This window comes from Seriola dumerili, unplaced genomic scaffold (assembly GCF_002260705.1).
Source record: "Seriola dumerili isolate Sdu_G_001 unplaced genomic scaffold, Sdu_1.0 BDQW01000011.1, whole genome shotgun sequence".
NCBI lineage: Eukaryota > Metazoa > Chordata > Actinopteri > Carangiformes > Carangidae > Seriola > Seriola dumerili.
The window spans coordinates 3,826,664-3,843,435 of record NW_019174266.1 but is presented as its reverse complement, the minus strand read 5'-3'; the positions used below and the strand labels follow the sequence as shown (position 1 = coordinate 3,843,435).

The 16,772-nt window shown below is 41.8% G+C and overlaps 1 protein-coding gene across 1 annotated transcript in view; it reads left to right on the top strand.

Moving 5' to 3' along the window:
* crtc3 (CREB regulated transcription coactivator 3) overlaps nt 1–16,772 on the top strand; it is a 29,496-nt gene that overhangs the window by 8,638 nt on the left and 4,086 nt on the right. The window contains exons 4-9 of the mRNA XM_022748259.1: nt 1,355–1,416; nt 9,026–9,129; nt 13,542–13,580; nt 13,659–13,744; nt 14,736–14,785; nt 15,675–15,895. Coding sequence (XP_022603980.1) covers nt 1,355–1,416; nt 9,026–9,129; nt 13,542–13,580; nt 13,659–13,744; nt 14,736–14,785; nt 15,675–15,895 — 562 coding nt within the window. The remainder of the gene's footprint in view (nt 1–1,354; nt 1,417–9,025; nt 9,130–13,541; nt 13,581–13,658; nt 13,745–14,735; nt 14,786–15,674; nt 15,896–16,772) is intronic.

The window sequence follows — 16,772 nt, the reverse complement described above, 5'->3', positions numbered from 1 at the left end:
TACCCTACAGAAAATAAGCTGAATTTTGTTACGTTTAGATGAAAATAAAACTTTGTATTAAAACTGATTGTATTGTTACCTGACAAACTGACAATATGTATGAAGGACAGGGCTCTTTGCGGGTCCCGAGTTGACCTGTTTCTCAGAGCTTTGCATCCACTGAGATTCAACTGAGCTTGGCAGCGTTAAAACTAGACCATCATCTGCTGTGGAAAGTGATTTGAATGATGACAGGGAGCAGTGCAGTATCTTGAAAATGAAAATGTGTAATGTGGTTTGTGGCTCTGGCTTATCCAATCATAGTGCCATATTTTGGAAATGGAAATGTGGTTTGTGGCTCTGATTAGCTTAAGAAATACAAGGCGATTTTTGGGTTGTATCCCAATACACTCTTATGTAGTATAGAGGAGTTTCATGCTCATTCATTAGTTTCTGTCTGCAACCCCCCCCAATCATAGTTACTGATAGGTATTAAGCGAGATCACATGAACCTGTCAGCTAACCAGTTTGACAGGATTGTTCCCTCTCTTCCTCCGCGTCTGGAGAAACCACAATAGTGCACGTACCACTTAATTTGTATGTGTGTTTTTGAAAAGGGGCTTATCCCATGTTTTGTGTGAGAGGTGACGAGTGATATCAGGGCTCCAGTCTCTGTAAATCTGGCTCACTACTGATAACAATTTGTCCAAGGCCTAAACAGACGCTGTTTGGAACAGTGGCTGGCCTTATGGGGCACCCAGTCTCTGCTTTAATGTCTTTGTGTTGATCAGTCGACATTTTCAACACCCCTCCCCAAACTACTACCCAGAGAGGAGCCTGTTATGTTTCCAGAGCAGAGGAGCTTGCAACTTGCAAACAGTAAAAGAGTGACTTTCGGCAAGACGAAACACCACCCTCCTGAAGTCCTGCCCTCTCACAGACAATGCCAGGAACTCTGCGTCCGCATTCAGTAGTAAATCAAATAATGCTGTCATTGTTTCAGCAAGTATTTGAAAAAGGTAGTTCTGTTGTTGACACTTGTCTTCCACCACAATGGGGCTTTGATGAGAACATGTAAATGCTTTCTTTTCTCTTGGGACATGTTAAACTCTATTCCTCTGAGTTTGTATGTGATATATTTGTGCTGAGAGCTTTAGTTAGAACACTTCCTTGTTTTATTTTGAAATAAAAAAGTCAGGGTGAAGAAGTAGACTAAGGACGGTTTTATACTTTACAAGTCAGATTCGAAATATACTGTACTGTGTGCTCTCTGCTTTGTTTGTGGTTATATCAAATAACATGTAAAATATGTGGTGTATGTATTTGTATGTATATTTCTGTATTTGTTCCAATAATTTCCTTAACAAAAACCCACATGGAGAGCTCTCCTTATGGAGCAGTGTACCTGTCCCCACCTCCGGACAATAACTGGAGAAGGTGAGTAGTGCCTCTTTTGAGCTACTGACAGAGTGGTTATTGTCTTCTATCCTTCCTCTAATGAGATTGTTTTACAACAGGAACTGTTTCCTCTTGCCAGCCTGTTTCCTGTATCAAGCCTCCCTCTGCCTACTAGTATTTTCTTTCTAGATCCAGGCGCTGGCCATGTCGATCAAACAGAGATGTATGTCCAGATCAACATTGAGGCAGGGTGATGGGTGGAGCTGTTGGCCGTCATTGTTTCTGCAGATCAGGACGCTGTGTTAGCCCTGGGAAGGCTGCATCTAACTAAAGGTGTTTGACAGATAGCCTGTTGCTTCAAAGGTCATGCCCAACAGCAGTAGTCCTACTGTTTAGGGGTTTTATGTTGTCACAGTACCACTGCCCTGTGGTACACAAGCTCCAACTTAGCAGAAATTCAATAGCAGTACCTGCTGGAAAACAATGCTAGGCTAGCTGGCTGTGCCTACATAGAGCAGACAGTGTATTGGTGGACAGCTTTTCCTCAGTGTTTACAAGGGAGTGATTTATGGCCCTGTGATAAAAAGCTCAGCCAAGCTCCTCCCCACTCACTCTTTCACTCTTGCTCTGTCTCCACACTTGTGTCTAGTATGCTGGCTTCTGGCCGGCTGCCAATCACCCTGCCTCATCTTCTTCCACAGCGCCGACACAGACGTTCGCCAGGCTCCGTGTCGAGCGTACTGTAACAGCTTGTACTGTAGAAATGAATAAGGCCCCACGCCCTCTCATCGTTGTTGACAGCACAAAACAGGTTGGCTGACAAACGTCCTCACGGAGCAACCAGGCGTCTGTGTTCTCAGAGTGGGTGTGTTTCTGGGAGAGCCATGTGGCACTAAACACTGAATGCAGACTCTTACATTTAATTTAAGTGGCACTGATTTGTTTCAGCCTGTTTCTCAACCAAACATTGAGCATCATGTCATATAAGCTTAAGTTAGAGCAGGAAAAACATGACTACTATTTTCATTTAATACAGTTTCTGTCATGAAGCCACATGCAGGCTTGGCTGTTGAATCTGTAGTGTAAATCTCTGCAGTAAAGTGATTGCACGTGGTGTCTGCTTGTGGACATAAACTCGCACGTAGCCTGTTTTTGATTATAGCTGCAGTGTCACAATGAAAAGACATTTTCATCTCTCCTCTATTCTAGTCATGCTCATCTCTCCCATAGCCTTCTTCTTCTATGTGATTGGCATCAGCTCTGTCAAGTCTCTGCAGGCCAAGCCTAGCCTCCTGCTCCAACCTGCAGCAGATTGTTGTCACAGTGTGTAACAGGGATAAACTTCCCTCTCAGCAGTGGATTTTGGCCCACTGCACTGTCACAGGCAGAGAAATAGATATTAGTGCCTTAGTGCTGGTTTAAACTGACTGTGTCCGAACAGACAAGACTCCAAATCTTGGAGAACACCCAGATCTTTCTGCCTAATGTCCACTGATCCACTTACCATCAGCTGCTAAATTGAATAAAGAGTATAAGAAAGAGTAGTGAGGAGCACTCACTACTCTTTCTTATTCCTCGAAGCTCACTGTATTCCTACCATGTAAACAAACTGACTAATGAACCTTCCTGAAATTTTGCCTATCAGGATGTGACAGGTTGTCATGATTTATGGCTGATTTACAGTGTGTTTTTTTAATGAGCAAGTAAAAGAAGTGGCTGGATAAAGAAGGAAAAGTTGACGGTCACATACCAATAATAGACCAGTATCATTGTTATACACAGTTAAGAGCCTTGAATTGAAACTTGAAGTCCAGGATTTTCCTTAAAGGTCCCTTATTTTACACTTTTCGGGTGTTTTATTTGAAGTGTTGCTCCATAACAAGATCCAAAAACCATCTCAATGTAGTTTTACATCTCCTCTCTCAGGCTTCTCTCTAGACCTCTAGTAACAACAGGTCAGTGAGTCAATCAGCCAGTGTGTTTCCATGTGCACTGAATGCTTTGATACTTTCACAGTATTAACACAGAACCTAGACCTGCTTTATAATCAAAAAGACATGGACATTTACCTTTATATAATATGGGACCTTTAAAGAATTGGACAATACACCATCATCATACCCTACTGTAGCAGCACCATCATCCCTACATCCAAAAATAGGTTGTCAAATGCATCATCTATTGCAGTTTTAATGTACAAAATACTACATGTTTGCATTAACTTTTTTGAGTTGAAAATATCTTGAAAATATCAAATTTTAATTTAACATCATTTAATAGTTGGTAAGGGTTTTGGGAACCAGAAGAAACTTGCACTGTTTGTCAGGGTGACGTCCAGATAGACGGCACCAGTCATACCATGGGATTTTTGCCTGGTCTACCTCAGCATTTTAAAGCGGATGTCCCCATTGAAAACTGGTAATTTCACAAATTATATCATGATTAATGTCATTACAAAAGCAATATTTCACAAGAGTGTCCTTGTCTTGCAGCCTGCGTATGTGGCAAAGTGAATGAACAGTACATAAGCTTGCTTTTGCACAATCATTGTTGTGTTTTTACTCTCAGACTGCTGACTGAGCTTGTAGCTTCAGTAAAGACATAACACACTGTTGGAGGGGAAATGGGAAATCAGAGTCTTGGCTGAAGTCATGGTAGATTAGAGAGGCTCCTCTTCCAGTAACCTCCTGGGAAATCCCATTGAAGAAAATTCTACAAGAGACTATTGCTAATATGGTGGCTGTACAGTATATAAAAACCACTCTCCTCTTGTTCAAAGAAGAGATCAGTAAATATCCACCCATGGAAGTGGTCTCAGGCTGTTGTGTTGTTGCAGCGAGAAGCCGATTCTCTGCTTGTCCGTCTCAGGGGAGAGTGGGGCGGTAAGTGTTTACAACGCCAGCCACATCTGCACTGCATTACAGCCAGTCAGCTCTGGAGAAGAGCCACCAAGCTTTTTAACTGTTTCAGTGCTTTAATTACTACAACAGTGATCAGCTAACTGCTGACCCACCTTCTCCAACACCAATGATTGGCATAAAGCAAGTGTTTTTAAGTTATTTATATAGTATTTTGAAATACACCGTTAAGAAAGTGTTCCAGTTGTAAATACACACAATATATACATATTTCTTTTACTCATTGTGTGTTTATATTAACATGACTTGTGTCAAGCTTCCCAGCCTCTGTTACATCAAAACTTAAAGGCAGTGGGCCAGGACTAAGGGATTGTGAAGCATGACAGAAATGCAGGGGAACAGAGCGGTTCACATAGCCTTTAACCGCTCCATGACCAGCAGCCTGGCCAACAGATCTTATCCCCTCTCTGGATTTGCCGAGGCTGTTTTTTGTCTTTGGGGAAAAAAAGTAGTGATTTCCCAACTTCATCCATCTGTAGTGAGTCAGGCCATGATTTTCGATATCCACCATCTGTCCTCTAGAGCCTACTCAAAGTATAGTGCTTTCTTGGAAATGAGGCGTGTCAAAGAATATTACTGTACGCTGGTGTCTGGGAAGAGATGCTCTTAAAAGAGGCCTGGATCCTGGGGTGCATGAGGCATCAGACCTGAGTATAGCCCAAGATAAGTCCCCTCGGAGACCATCTGCTTCAGGGTCAGAGCTTCAATCCAGTCCCACGCCCTTCTCCGCTTCCATTCACCCATCTTGCTCCTGCTATTCCTGTACCAGCCTCTCTCGGGATGAAATCTCAGACCAGGCTCCCTGGAGACTCCTCTGCAGAAAGTCCTTCCAGGGGAGACATTTAAAAGTTTCTTCCGCCGCTTCTTTGGGAGATGTGGTGTGATGATTCGAGGGCTTTTGTCATCCTCTAGGTGGTCTCATTGCTGCTTTTTATATGAAAAGATTTTCTCACCTTAAAATCACATCACAAATGTGCTTCCCTGACAAATCAGGCTCTCCAGACTGATTTAAAATGAATGTGTCAGCATCACATGTACAACACTTAAAAGCTTAAAGTTTATCTACCACTACTGGTGCCTGAAAGGACACTACCTGTCTCAACTGTTCTTTACAACCTGTCCGATTGTCTGACTGCTTCCACTTTTCGCTGAGTCTGACTTTATTCTATAGATATCATTGTGTTCCCAAATCTCAGCAGTTGCTTTCAGTTGAAATAAATCAGAGTGATCCTTTAACCCTTAGTGCCATAGACCCTTTTGAACCAAGAAACCACCATTTTCTGTATTTAAAGCTGAAAAACAAGAACATTTTGTAGATGTTTTCTGCTAAGCAAGCATGCCCGGGGCATGTCCCCCGGCAGGGCTGTAAAGAAGATGGTCGAGTCATTAATAGAAAGTCCATTTGAGTTCTTCTGTTTGTATTTCTGGAAGACTAGTTCTAGCAGTGAGAGAAAAACAAACTGATGTCTGCTCTGTACTTCCAGGCTCAGGAAGAGTCAACGCCCCTTTTTTGCTGAATGCTTCAGAAAAATCCACTTAGTCACTGTTCCCACTTCATCGTCTCAGGCTTTGACAATGACTCTTCACATCAAGTTGTTTACGTTGTTTCTCTCTCTGGCCTGCCGATTCCCCAGAGAGCTGGCTGTGTTGCACCAGTTTTCTCTTCCCATTAGATATGGGAGAACAGCTTGTAACTGCCCCCCAGCTACAGGTTTATAAACCTGGCTTGCAGTTATTCTTCCCATTAGTGCTCCTGTCTTTGTTTGTCTTCATTTTTTTTCCGTCTCATCTGTCTTCACTCTGCTTTTAATTTACTCTCTCTTTCCATTTCCCTCAAATATAAAACGGTATTGTGCTGTATCTGAGTGTTTTCCAGGGTCTTTTCTTTTTTTTACACAAATGCATAATATTTATTACCGAGATATTTTCTCCTTTTCTTAAACTTCAGGTCAGGAGCCAGGGGTCTCTGCTTTCACCCAGTAAATTTGTCTGTCATGCTCTTCCTCTGTCTTTGAAGGGAACAGCAGCCATGGACTGAGGAAAAACGGCCTGGGTTTAGATTAATATCACAACTCAACAGGTGACCCTTGACCCCCTCCCCACCCGCCCCTGTCTGTCTCTCTCTTTCCCTCAGTCTAGCTTTACTGCTTTATCCCTCGCTCACACAGAAGCCAACAATTCTGTTCTTTCTCTTTTTCAATCTCTCTTGGCCACACATAACATCCTGGTTTCTATCCTTTGTAAATCTCCGCCTGATTTGTAACATCTCAATAATCCTCTCCTTTCTTCCTTTGAAGCACTGAGATAGAGGGCCACAAAGTCTCAGCTAAAGGCTGCTATGGTTGATTTATTAATCTCTTTTTTTTTTTCTTTTTTTTTCATAGTTTTCCACTCATCTTTCCAGTTTGGTATTTGTGAAACATTAATCAATAGTTCCTTTCTTACTAACCTAGCTTCAGGACTCACGGCTACTTCGCAGTCTAACCAAACCTAATTAAAGCTCCTTATTCACATTTTCTGACTTTCAGCCTTTTTACATTCTTCTCCAAGTGTTTAAACATTATTTGAAAAGAATATTCTGTCAAGTTTGTCCAGTTTGTCTGTTTGTCTGTTTGTCAGCACATAGGTAGTGCAATGGGATCAGCACAAAGATGAATGACATGATCAAACTTTAAAAGATTCACATAAGTATTAGCTTTGTTTTTGAAAAACCTAGAATAGCGAACATCCTGAAAATTTGAAAAGTTTCTTTATAATACAGAAGGATATTTGCGTATTTGTTGTCTTACTGAGGGTTGGAAGAGATGATCAATACCAACTTCAGCTGTGAGTGCTCAGGTCAGAGGTAGCTCTGTAGCATGTTTATCACAGCATCACATTAAGACTGAAAGCAGCTAATCGTCAGTGCACCTGGGAGTCAGCTGGGTTTTGTACAGAATTACAAATGTGTGTGAAGCTGCGAACTTCACTGTGAGGAAAACAAGACGTCTGAGATACTGCATGTGCCCAGTGCCACTGTGCCCAGCTACACAGAAACAGTTAGTGCTAAGCTAACTCTTCATTAAACCAGTGAAACTAATTGTTACTTGTAGCCTTAGCTGTAGAAAAAACTACAGCTAAGGCTCTGTGTGGATAAAATTGATTCAAAATAACTATATGTTTGATTAAAGGAACAAAACACATCTGACATGGAATTCGGTGAAACACCATGTTTAACGCTCAGAGATTAAATTGATATTGATCGTCTTAACTCTCTTTAAGATGGTGAATAAATGTAATTTTCTGTCAGTATTATTACCAGATGACTAATTTAGGCTGTAAACACGTGATGAAACTCAAAATGGTTGCCACAGTGAAATGAGATGTCGGACTTGTTGTGACCTTTTGTTTAATGTAAAACATTGCAAATTAATTCCATCATATACAACAGAGAGTCCAACATCAGACTGTGAGATTTTCCATAGATGTTGTTTCGCTGACATGTTTTGAATTTATAATACAACTAAAAAAAACTAACTATTTAGACAGTCTGGCTCGGGATCTTTATGTATAATCTTAATGTATATGTTTATTTACTTATTTCTTATTTACCTTTTTATAATTAAATCAATTTCTTTTCATCTGCTGAGGCAACCAAACAATGTATAAAAATGATGTTAAGGCCTTAAAAAGCTTTAAAATCTGAGGAGATTATAGGCCATTTTATTATGAAAATTCTGCTGTAATTGAGGGAAAAAATCAGCTTTTTAAAAGCTGCCAGGTTTGAATTGATCAAACTTGAGTGTGATTATAATAATTTGCGACAATGTAGAAGAAAATTAAGAGTGACGCATGAAAGAAGCAATTGAGGCTTAATGGAGAGCACTAGACGGAGCTCTCAGCTGGAGAGATATAGGACTCAGGGGTTTGTGTGGGTTGGCCAGTGCAAGTGAACATGTGTAAATGTGTGAATTTACAGCTCATATTGGACTCTAGACAGACAACCAAGAAGATACTGATTTCGAATCCAATAATCTTTCATAGCTCTTAATTTAAACTATTTAAATTGAATCAATTGGGCAGCTCCCAACACTTTAATCAGTTTCTCAGGAAATAATGTTTAGATCTTAATGTAAAAAATCATACATGTTAATGGTGTTGAGATGTAGGACGTTGTACAGTTTGGTGCAGATAATAATCTGGATCTGACAGGAATGTGTAGGATTGGTTGGCCTTGGTGGAGGTATGTGCTCTACTGAATACTATTGAAGTACCAGTACTGAAACAGCTAGTGGAAACATATAGACTGTATCCCTGTCAAATTAGTCCAGAAAATGATATTTCTGAACCTTTATTAACTGCATTAAAGACAGTTGATCTTCATGTCATGTTGAGAGGTTTTACAAATATTGCAGACTTGTCAGTTTCTCTGTGTTTTCCCGTATCAGTATTATTAGAGATAACAAACACCAGCATGTTTATGCTATACTACGATTATTATTTCATCTCTGAGCCAAAACCTGTTTTCATCACAGACTAATGAAGAATTAGTCCTGTGTTGTGAGGGTGTTTATGTGTAAGGTCAGTGTGAGCCTGCAGATGAATGCAGCCTGTGTGGAGGCAGAGCAGGAAGCTGAATGACTCACTGACCTTATGGTCCTGAGAAATCTTCTGCCTCTGTCCAAGGTGCTGGAACACTTTGCATAATTCCCCTCTTCTTCCTCCTCCCCCCTCCTCTTCCTCCTACACAGAACCAATTCAGACTCTGCTCTCCATACGAGCGCTATGAACCCAAACCCTCAGGACCCCTTTGGCATGAACCAGCAGATGGGTCGAGGTCCCCCCCAGCGAAATGGTGAGAGTAACACACACAGCACAACATACTCAGATTCAGAGAAAGCAGTTCTTTTACTTGTGTGTCTGTTTGGCTGTTTTATTTAGTTAATGTGACTTTAAGTCTACATCAGCTTACGGAGGCTTAAACATCAGCTCATTTGTACATAATTCAGTCCATTTTGTCTTTTTACTGCGTTGTGTTTAGTTTTTCTCTCTACTGTAGCTACACAAAAAGCTATATATTATCCCAACACCCTAGGGATCACCCAGCAAATCTTTTCTATAACTGATCTGATCTCATCCTCCCGTTACACCTAATGTTGCATCATCAGACCTCCATCTGGACAAGGTCACCAGGGCCTTGAAAGACTAAAGCAAAAACTGTGTAGAAAATTTAAAGCACTCCATCACTCAAAAATGTGTTTTGTTTATTGTTACTATACCTGGATGTTTGAGCTTCAGAATGATGTATGTGCAGAAACCAGAAGCACAAGGAGAGTGGGGAAATCCACCCATGGTCCAATATGCAACTTACACAAGTGTCGTGGACATTTGAAATCTCTAGCGGACACAGAGTGAAAATGGCCTTTTCATTGCAGTAGACACTTTATGTTCAGCAGTTAAACCTCTTAAATGAACAGTAATTGCACCTTTTAAGTTCAGAATTCATATCACACACAAATTATTCTTCGATATATATATACTGCATATCTTAAAAGTTTTTTAGGGGAGCTTGTTAAATCTTGAGATTTTTCTAAACCATGTACTGTTCTACTAGCAGCAGCTTTGATTTTCCCTACAAGCAAAACATTTGGAATTGACAAAACAGTAAAAACTGTATTTCAGTGGAAACCGCTTATAATGATCACAGTTACACTGATCAGCCACTTTTATGAATCAAAAAGCTTGGGACACAATCATTCCTGTACAAATGCTGTTTAAATGATTTAGTTGTAATAATGAAGTGGTCTTACAGTGTTCACTCTGTGTCTTTTCATTCTTTACAACATGATTTCAAAACGTTTGTCGCAGACTACTGAAAACTGTCATATGTTTAAGCTCGCTTTACTTGTACGAGGTGTTTACACTGCCAGGGTGTAACGACCGCCCCTGCCTGCTCACAAGTTCACTGTGTGTGTGTGTGTGTGTGTGTGTGTGTGTGTGTGTGGTAGCTTTGCAGTCTCCTATATTTTTCTAGTTTGACAAAGGAGTCCTGTTTAAACAAATGTATTCAAATTTCTGCTCGGATTGATTTGGGTGCAATGTACTGACTCGGTCTGGCATGTGTTGCTGACCTGTTGTGAGACAAACTTGTGTTATGTTTTCTCATTTCGTGGAGTGAGTGTGAGTGACCATGAGGAGCAGAGCTGACAGAATCTATTAACAGATTAGAAGGAGGTGGAATATTCACAGTGTGACATGCGCACCACCAACAGGGGCAGGAAACAGTCTAGAGAGACTCATTCAGATCCACTAGTGTACAGAGACATTACCTCTGACACTCATCCAGTGCATTATCGAGGTGAGAGAGAAGTCCTGGTCACTGCAGCGCAGAGCCAACGTGTGTTTAAACTAGATACCCTCTCAGTCACACGCAGTACGCAGGCTGCTCCTATACTGGGTCCATGTTGTAGTAATCATGCTAGTTTATGGTGTTTGTGTTTCTGTTCCTCTGGTCATTTATTAACAGAGAACACAGTCCATCCAGCCAGCTGCTCTGAGCTCAGTTACACAAATCACTATCAGGCCAACAGCAACGTTGTGTTTATACCTTTTGTAATTGGTCCAAGGACAAAAGAATTCATCCTCCTCTCTTCTCTTTTCACACTCTTCATCTCTTCACTTCTTCACTCGCTTCTCTGCTGAGATGTTTCCATCTGAGCATCCATTGTGTATTTGACAGTGTTTGTCACTTCTGTCTGATCTCAGCCCTGATGAAGTGTGGACTGGATGAGAGAAGTGCTCCTCCACTGGATTACTGCTCACTGTGTTTAGCCAACAAGCTTATACAGGATATTGCTTTAAGATCTGGGCCAAGTATGAATTTCACGTACAAACAGAATCAGCCCAGTATAGATACTTGAATTAGAGCACACTGCCTGTTGTGCTTTAAATGGCTCAGTTGAAAATGTTGCTGTGTGTGACACCAGGTATTTCATGTGCATGGTTGCTTCATGTTTGTTGTTCTCATCTCCTGTCAGTCTTTTTAGGGCTGCAACAATTATTTTGATTATGGATGAATCTATGATAATGATTTTCTCAGTTAATCATTTGGTTCCATCATCATTTTCCCAAAGTCCATGCTGGTGTTATCAAATGCCTGTCCAACAGTCCAAAACCTAAAGATATTCAATGTACTTTCACAGATTTATTAGGAAAAACCAGAAAATATTCACACAAGAAGCTGGAATCAGAGTGTTCTTACATTTTTGCTTAAAATAATACTTAAACCAGAGGTTTTGAAAGTGGGGGGTGGGCCTCACCGTGGGGGGTCCAAACTGTTTCAGGAGAGGCTTAATAAATGGAAAGGAAAAAATGTTATTACATTAGTTATTAAAAGGAGATCATGAAAATTAGCCCAAATATGTGTTTTTCGGTTAGAGAGAGATCAGAGATTCAGTAGTTTTGGGGGAATTTTACTGTTTTTCCCAGAGTCAGAAACTAATAAAAGCCTTAGGACAGACATTTTTTATGTATTTGGTTTAGTCTCAAGTTCATCAAACAGCAGTATCGGGCAGTATTGGATCAATTGTTGTGTCTCTATGGGATCAAATAACATAATAGTGATACCATCCAGGGATTAAGTGAAACAAAGTGGGTAAACTATAAGGTGGCGTGAGGCGCCTTTTTCCAAGGTTTGTCTGAGGGGCGTCCCACAGTCCCTGACTTAAACGATTAATCAGTTCTCAAAATATTTGCTGATTAATTTTCTGTCCATTAATCAGTTTCTGGTGCAGTGTCTCTTTCAGTGCAAAGCTGCCAGACCTAGAATCAGGCCGTTATAGTGAACTGTACATGTCAGGAGTTAATTATATTTGCTCAAAGACGAGATCGGCCGCCTGTGGATTGTCACATACAGTACTGTCTTCTTGCATAACCTGCTGTATATAGTCCACCAGCACATAGTGCACATAGCTGCACAGGCTGTATATCCTGTCCTCTAAAAGAGGCTATGACACCAACCTGGTTCATGTTGGGGGATCAGCAGCGCTTCCTCATCGCCTCACTGCTGCCGCCACAGCAGCGCAGAGAGCTGTGAGGCCCCAGGGCCTCGTTGACACCTCAAGGTTTCAGCTGGTTTCGAGTGGTGTTAAGCCCTCACTGATTAAAGAAGCATCTAACTAGGAATTACAGCTATGAGTCACAGTGCTGGGGTGGAAGTACTTAGGAGCAGAGGAGTTCAGCTACAGTCTTTTTGGTGTCTCTTTTTTTTTTTTTTTTTTTTTCTTCAATGGAAAAGGAGCAGCACCAGTCAGAGGAGATCTAATGATACCTGTGCAGCTGACAGGCCTCTGACTGCCGGTATGCTCTTCACAGCGATAGCTTTCTCTTAATCCTGAACATTCACACACACAAACTGAATGCATTGCACGGTGTAAGAGATCCAGCCAGGGACACCAGCCAGCCATTTTCCATCCCAGTTGTCCTGTTTCTGTCCTTTCTGTCCTTTGTCCCGCTGCGAGCAACAGCGACCAGACACCTTTTGAAAAGGGGAAAGAAATGATGCTAGACTTGTTGTATCGCCTCATTGTCCCATCTGTTCCTGCAGCATGAAAAGCTGCCTCTCAAAATGAATGGGCCTCAGAGAGAAATGAGAGCATGGAAGGAAGAAGGAATGGGTGGGCAGTTGATCAAAGGCTAATGTAAGAGAAGCTGAGCTCAAGTGAATGATGAGGAGACGGAGAGGAGAAACAAAATTTTTTTTCCTAATAAGCAACAGAGTGCGCAGGAAGTGTTGTTGCTTAACACAAGAGTTAGACAGAATAGAGAAAAGTTAAAAGGAGGAGAAGACAAAGGCTTGTGTATCTGGCATGGGGTCTGCAGTGAAGAGGAAGAGAAAGAGCCTCTTTGTGGCATGAGGAAAAACAATGGCCCTCTCTTTAGTCCTCATCAGTCTGTGACCCCCTCCACCCAACTTCTCTCCCCCCTTTTCCTCATCTCTGCGACTAATAACATGATGCCAGATGCCCAGCTGTTGTGTTTATGAAACTGCACAGTAATTGCGGAGTGTATTCCATCGAGCCTGTTCCTGTCACAGGGACTGATTATTGTTCCAGACATGTCGGAATGATTCAAACAGCTGGTTAATATTGAACATCCTCTAATGTTCCTCTGCTTTTGTTTTTATGTCTTTCTTTATTTCTTCATCTATCACCCCCCCCCCTTCTCCTCTTTTTTTATGTGTTTGTTTCCGTGGAGGCTGGCATGCAGCCAGTGTGAATGAGGCAGAGGTGGATGGCTCCGGAGACGGTGAGTAGCATTTTTCTTCAATAATCATCGTGTCATCGGTAGAAAACATTCAATTGAAGTGTACCCTCTTCTCTGCAGTGTTTTCCTTCCCCACCCTGGCTAACGAGGAGAGTCTAATAGGTGTCAGTAAGCCCCTTCCCAAGCAGCTGTGGGAGGCCAAGAAGGTGAGACTGCTGCTTAAAGTTACAAAAAAAAAAACCTCCAAACAGTGAGTGTAATAACGGGATCAGACCTCCCTACATTCATTTCTATGTAGAATGGTCACGATGCCAAATTAGGTTGTGACACCTTAAATTCCTGCCGTGCCTGAGTCATGAGATGTCAGATGCTTGAACGCGTTGAACCAGTCTTTCCTGTGTGACGGTAGAGAGGTGATTGGGCAGGACGAGCCAGACACAGATTTCTAGGATCGGGGATGTCAACAGCCCTGGCCTCCAAATCATGACGGAGGGAATCATAGATGCTGTCAAACTAGATGAGGAAAGGCATGAGGAAATAAGTCATGACAGTTCGCCTCACGAATTGTTCTTGACGCAGGATCGATCATCTTCCACTGTTACACATTACATGAGATAAAGGACAAACTGTCATGCCCAGCGCTCTTGACAATCAGCATATTTTGGACCCAGACATTGCTTTCAGTTCCCGGGTGAGGCGCCCAACTCAGAATGAGGTGATGGTTCAGGTTCCTGGAGCAGAACAGTATCTTTGTTAATGTGAAGCTTTCCACATTGTGGTGGATTTCAGGCGCCATGTGGCTCATAACATATAAAAAAAAAAAAAATACATTGATCCGACCAGCATCTGCACAGATACTGAGCTCATTATGCAGATCAGGGTCGATCCACATTAAATCCAGTTTCTTTGTCACTGTCAAAATAAGAATTTGTTTCTGTCCCCATGCGGTTACACCTGGGGGAGTTTATAGTGCCACAGAAATCCCCTCCTCATGTTACCTTCCACAAATGATTCCAGTGAGATACACAGGTTTTTCATTTTGGGGGAATGAGAGCACTGATGTCTGATCAGAATTGTTATGATCTGGTTGAGGCACAGAGCGAAAATGAATGTTCAAGGTTTTTTTTTTGTTTGTTTGTTTTTTTTTTAATATGCATCACTTTCTATCACAGTTGTAATTTTGTGTTTCTGCTTCAGGTCCAGTCTCTGGCATCGAGGCCTAAATCCTGTGAAGTGCCTGGAATCAAGTAAGACCCACATCATTGTAACGTTACACAACACATTTTAATGCCACTGTGGCCCATATCATATTCCTGTCACTCAAAATAGGATATGGCCGTTTTCCACAGGCGGTCGGTCAACAGAAACAATGAAATCCTAGAAATGAAATGCCACACATTCCCACCGTGTCGAACAGGATGTCTGTGTTCCTCTTTACACCTCTAACTCTTTTAACTCGGAGGAACAGAGTTATTACCATCAGATTCCAGTGGCATTGTTCAACGACAGTTTGCTAACACTATTGTTTTCTAACTGTAAACCACCTCCTGTGTCACGTTGTGATTTAGAAGCAAACGGACGTGTCATGTTGCCAGTAGATGATACAGATCAGACGAGATTTACAATTCATATCAATATTATTATTATTATTATCATTATACAGACCGTGATACAGTCTTCTGAGGGGCCTTATGAGATTCAAGACTCTTAGAAAACCCTCTTGTTTATTGTGGAAATAAATGATTAAACAGTGATAAATTAGCTGCTTTGGCTTCTTGGTTTCACACTTTCTCTTTTCCCGAGAGAGAAACACTGTTTGTGTGTTTGTGGAGGCAAGCATTTGTTGTGCAAGATTGTGTGTGTGGGGAAAGACAACAATGAGTCACAGTTGCTGCTCATATGCTGTTAATGCAGCATATGAGCAGAAATGGAAATTGGAGAAATAATAGAGGAAATAGAGAGTGGGTGGAAAAAAGAAGCAGCTAGAACAAGTGGATGGGAGTCAAAGAAACATCTTGTCAATTTGAAACAGCATTGGAGGCACATTTAGTGGCCCTGCCTTTAATTATGCACCATATTTAAATGAATTCAAGTGGATTCTGAGTGTCGGTGTGTTTCTGTCCACCTTCTCTGCAGTATATTCCCATCTCCGGAGCAGAACCCCGGTCTGTCCCACTACCAGGGCTCGTTAAACACCGGCGGCTCCCTGCCCGACCTCAGCAACCTTCACTTCCCCTCCCCGCTCTCCACCCCGCTGGACCCTGAGGACAACGGAGGGTATCCCAACCTCAGCGGAGGCAGCAGCACCGGAAACCTGCCGGCCGCCATGATGCACTTAGGCATCGGCAACTCACAGGGTGGGTGGAGTACAGCTTTGTGCGTGTGCGTGTGTGTTTTTGACTTGTGTCCCTATTTTTGATCCCTCATTCCCCAATTGGCAGGCACACAGACACAAATGAAATCTATTCCACATTTAACTCCTATGCTTTGTTGACGTTTGTTTATTTCTTTCTTTTTGCAAAATATATTTTAAGTTATTATTGAATTAAAAGTCATTACAGTGATCCCCAAAAAATATAAACTGGACAAAATCTTTGAGCAAACAGTATCACTTACCGCTTTATGTTTTGAGTTAAAATTATTGTTCTATTCACTTAATCTCTCAATCCACCATTTTGTCCACATTTGGTGACTCTTAGTTCCTTTTTTGAAAAACACTGGACATGAGTCAGACTCATGGTATTTGATGAATGTTTTGGTCCTGTCATTTTTTCTTCTTGTTGGATTTGGGGTATCTGAATTTACTCATGTCAGTGGAAGTCAATCTTCATCTTTGGGGTTTGAGTCTTTGTAGGTTTAATAACCTGAAGGTTTGTTTCAGCTTTAGCCTTAAAGTTGGGAACCGCTGCTCCAGTGTTTTGAGCAGGATCCAGGTTTCTCCCTCTGCCAGCAGACCGACCGTGCATTATGGGCAGCTCATTGAATGATCTCTCTGTCTCCAACTTCCTCACTCTGAACTCCGTTGCCTGATCGGATCACACCCACCGCTGCTCCCTCTCAGTCTTTCCTCTCTGTACTTTGTGAGTAGGATGTGTGGTTGGGCTGCCGTGTCGAACACAGTTCAGCTTGGCCGAGCACCAAAGTGACAGAGGAACTTTGACCCTGTTTTGGCTCGCTACAATCAGCTCTTTTCTTTTCCCCTCAGTCTCTCTCTGTCCTCTCATTTTCCTTTCC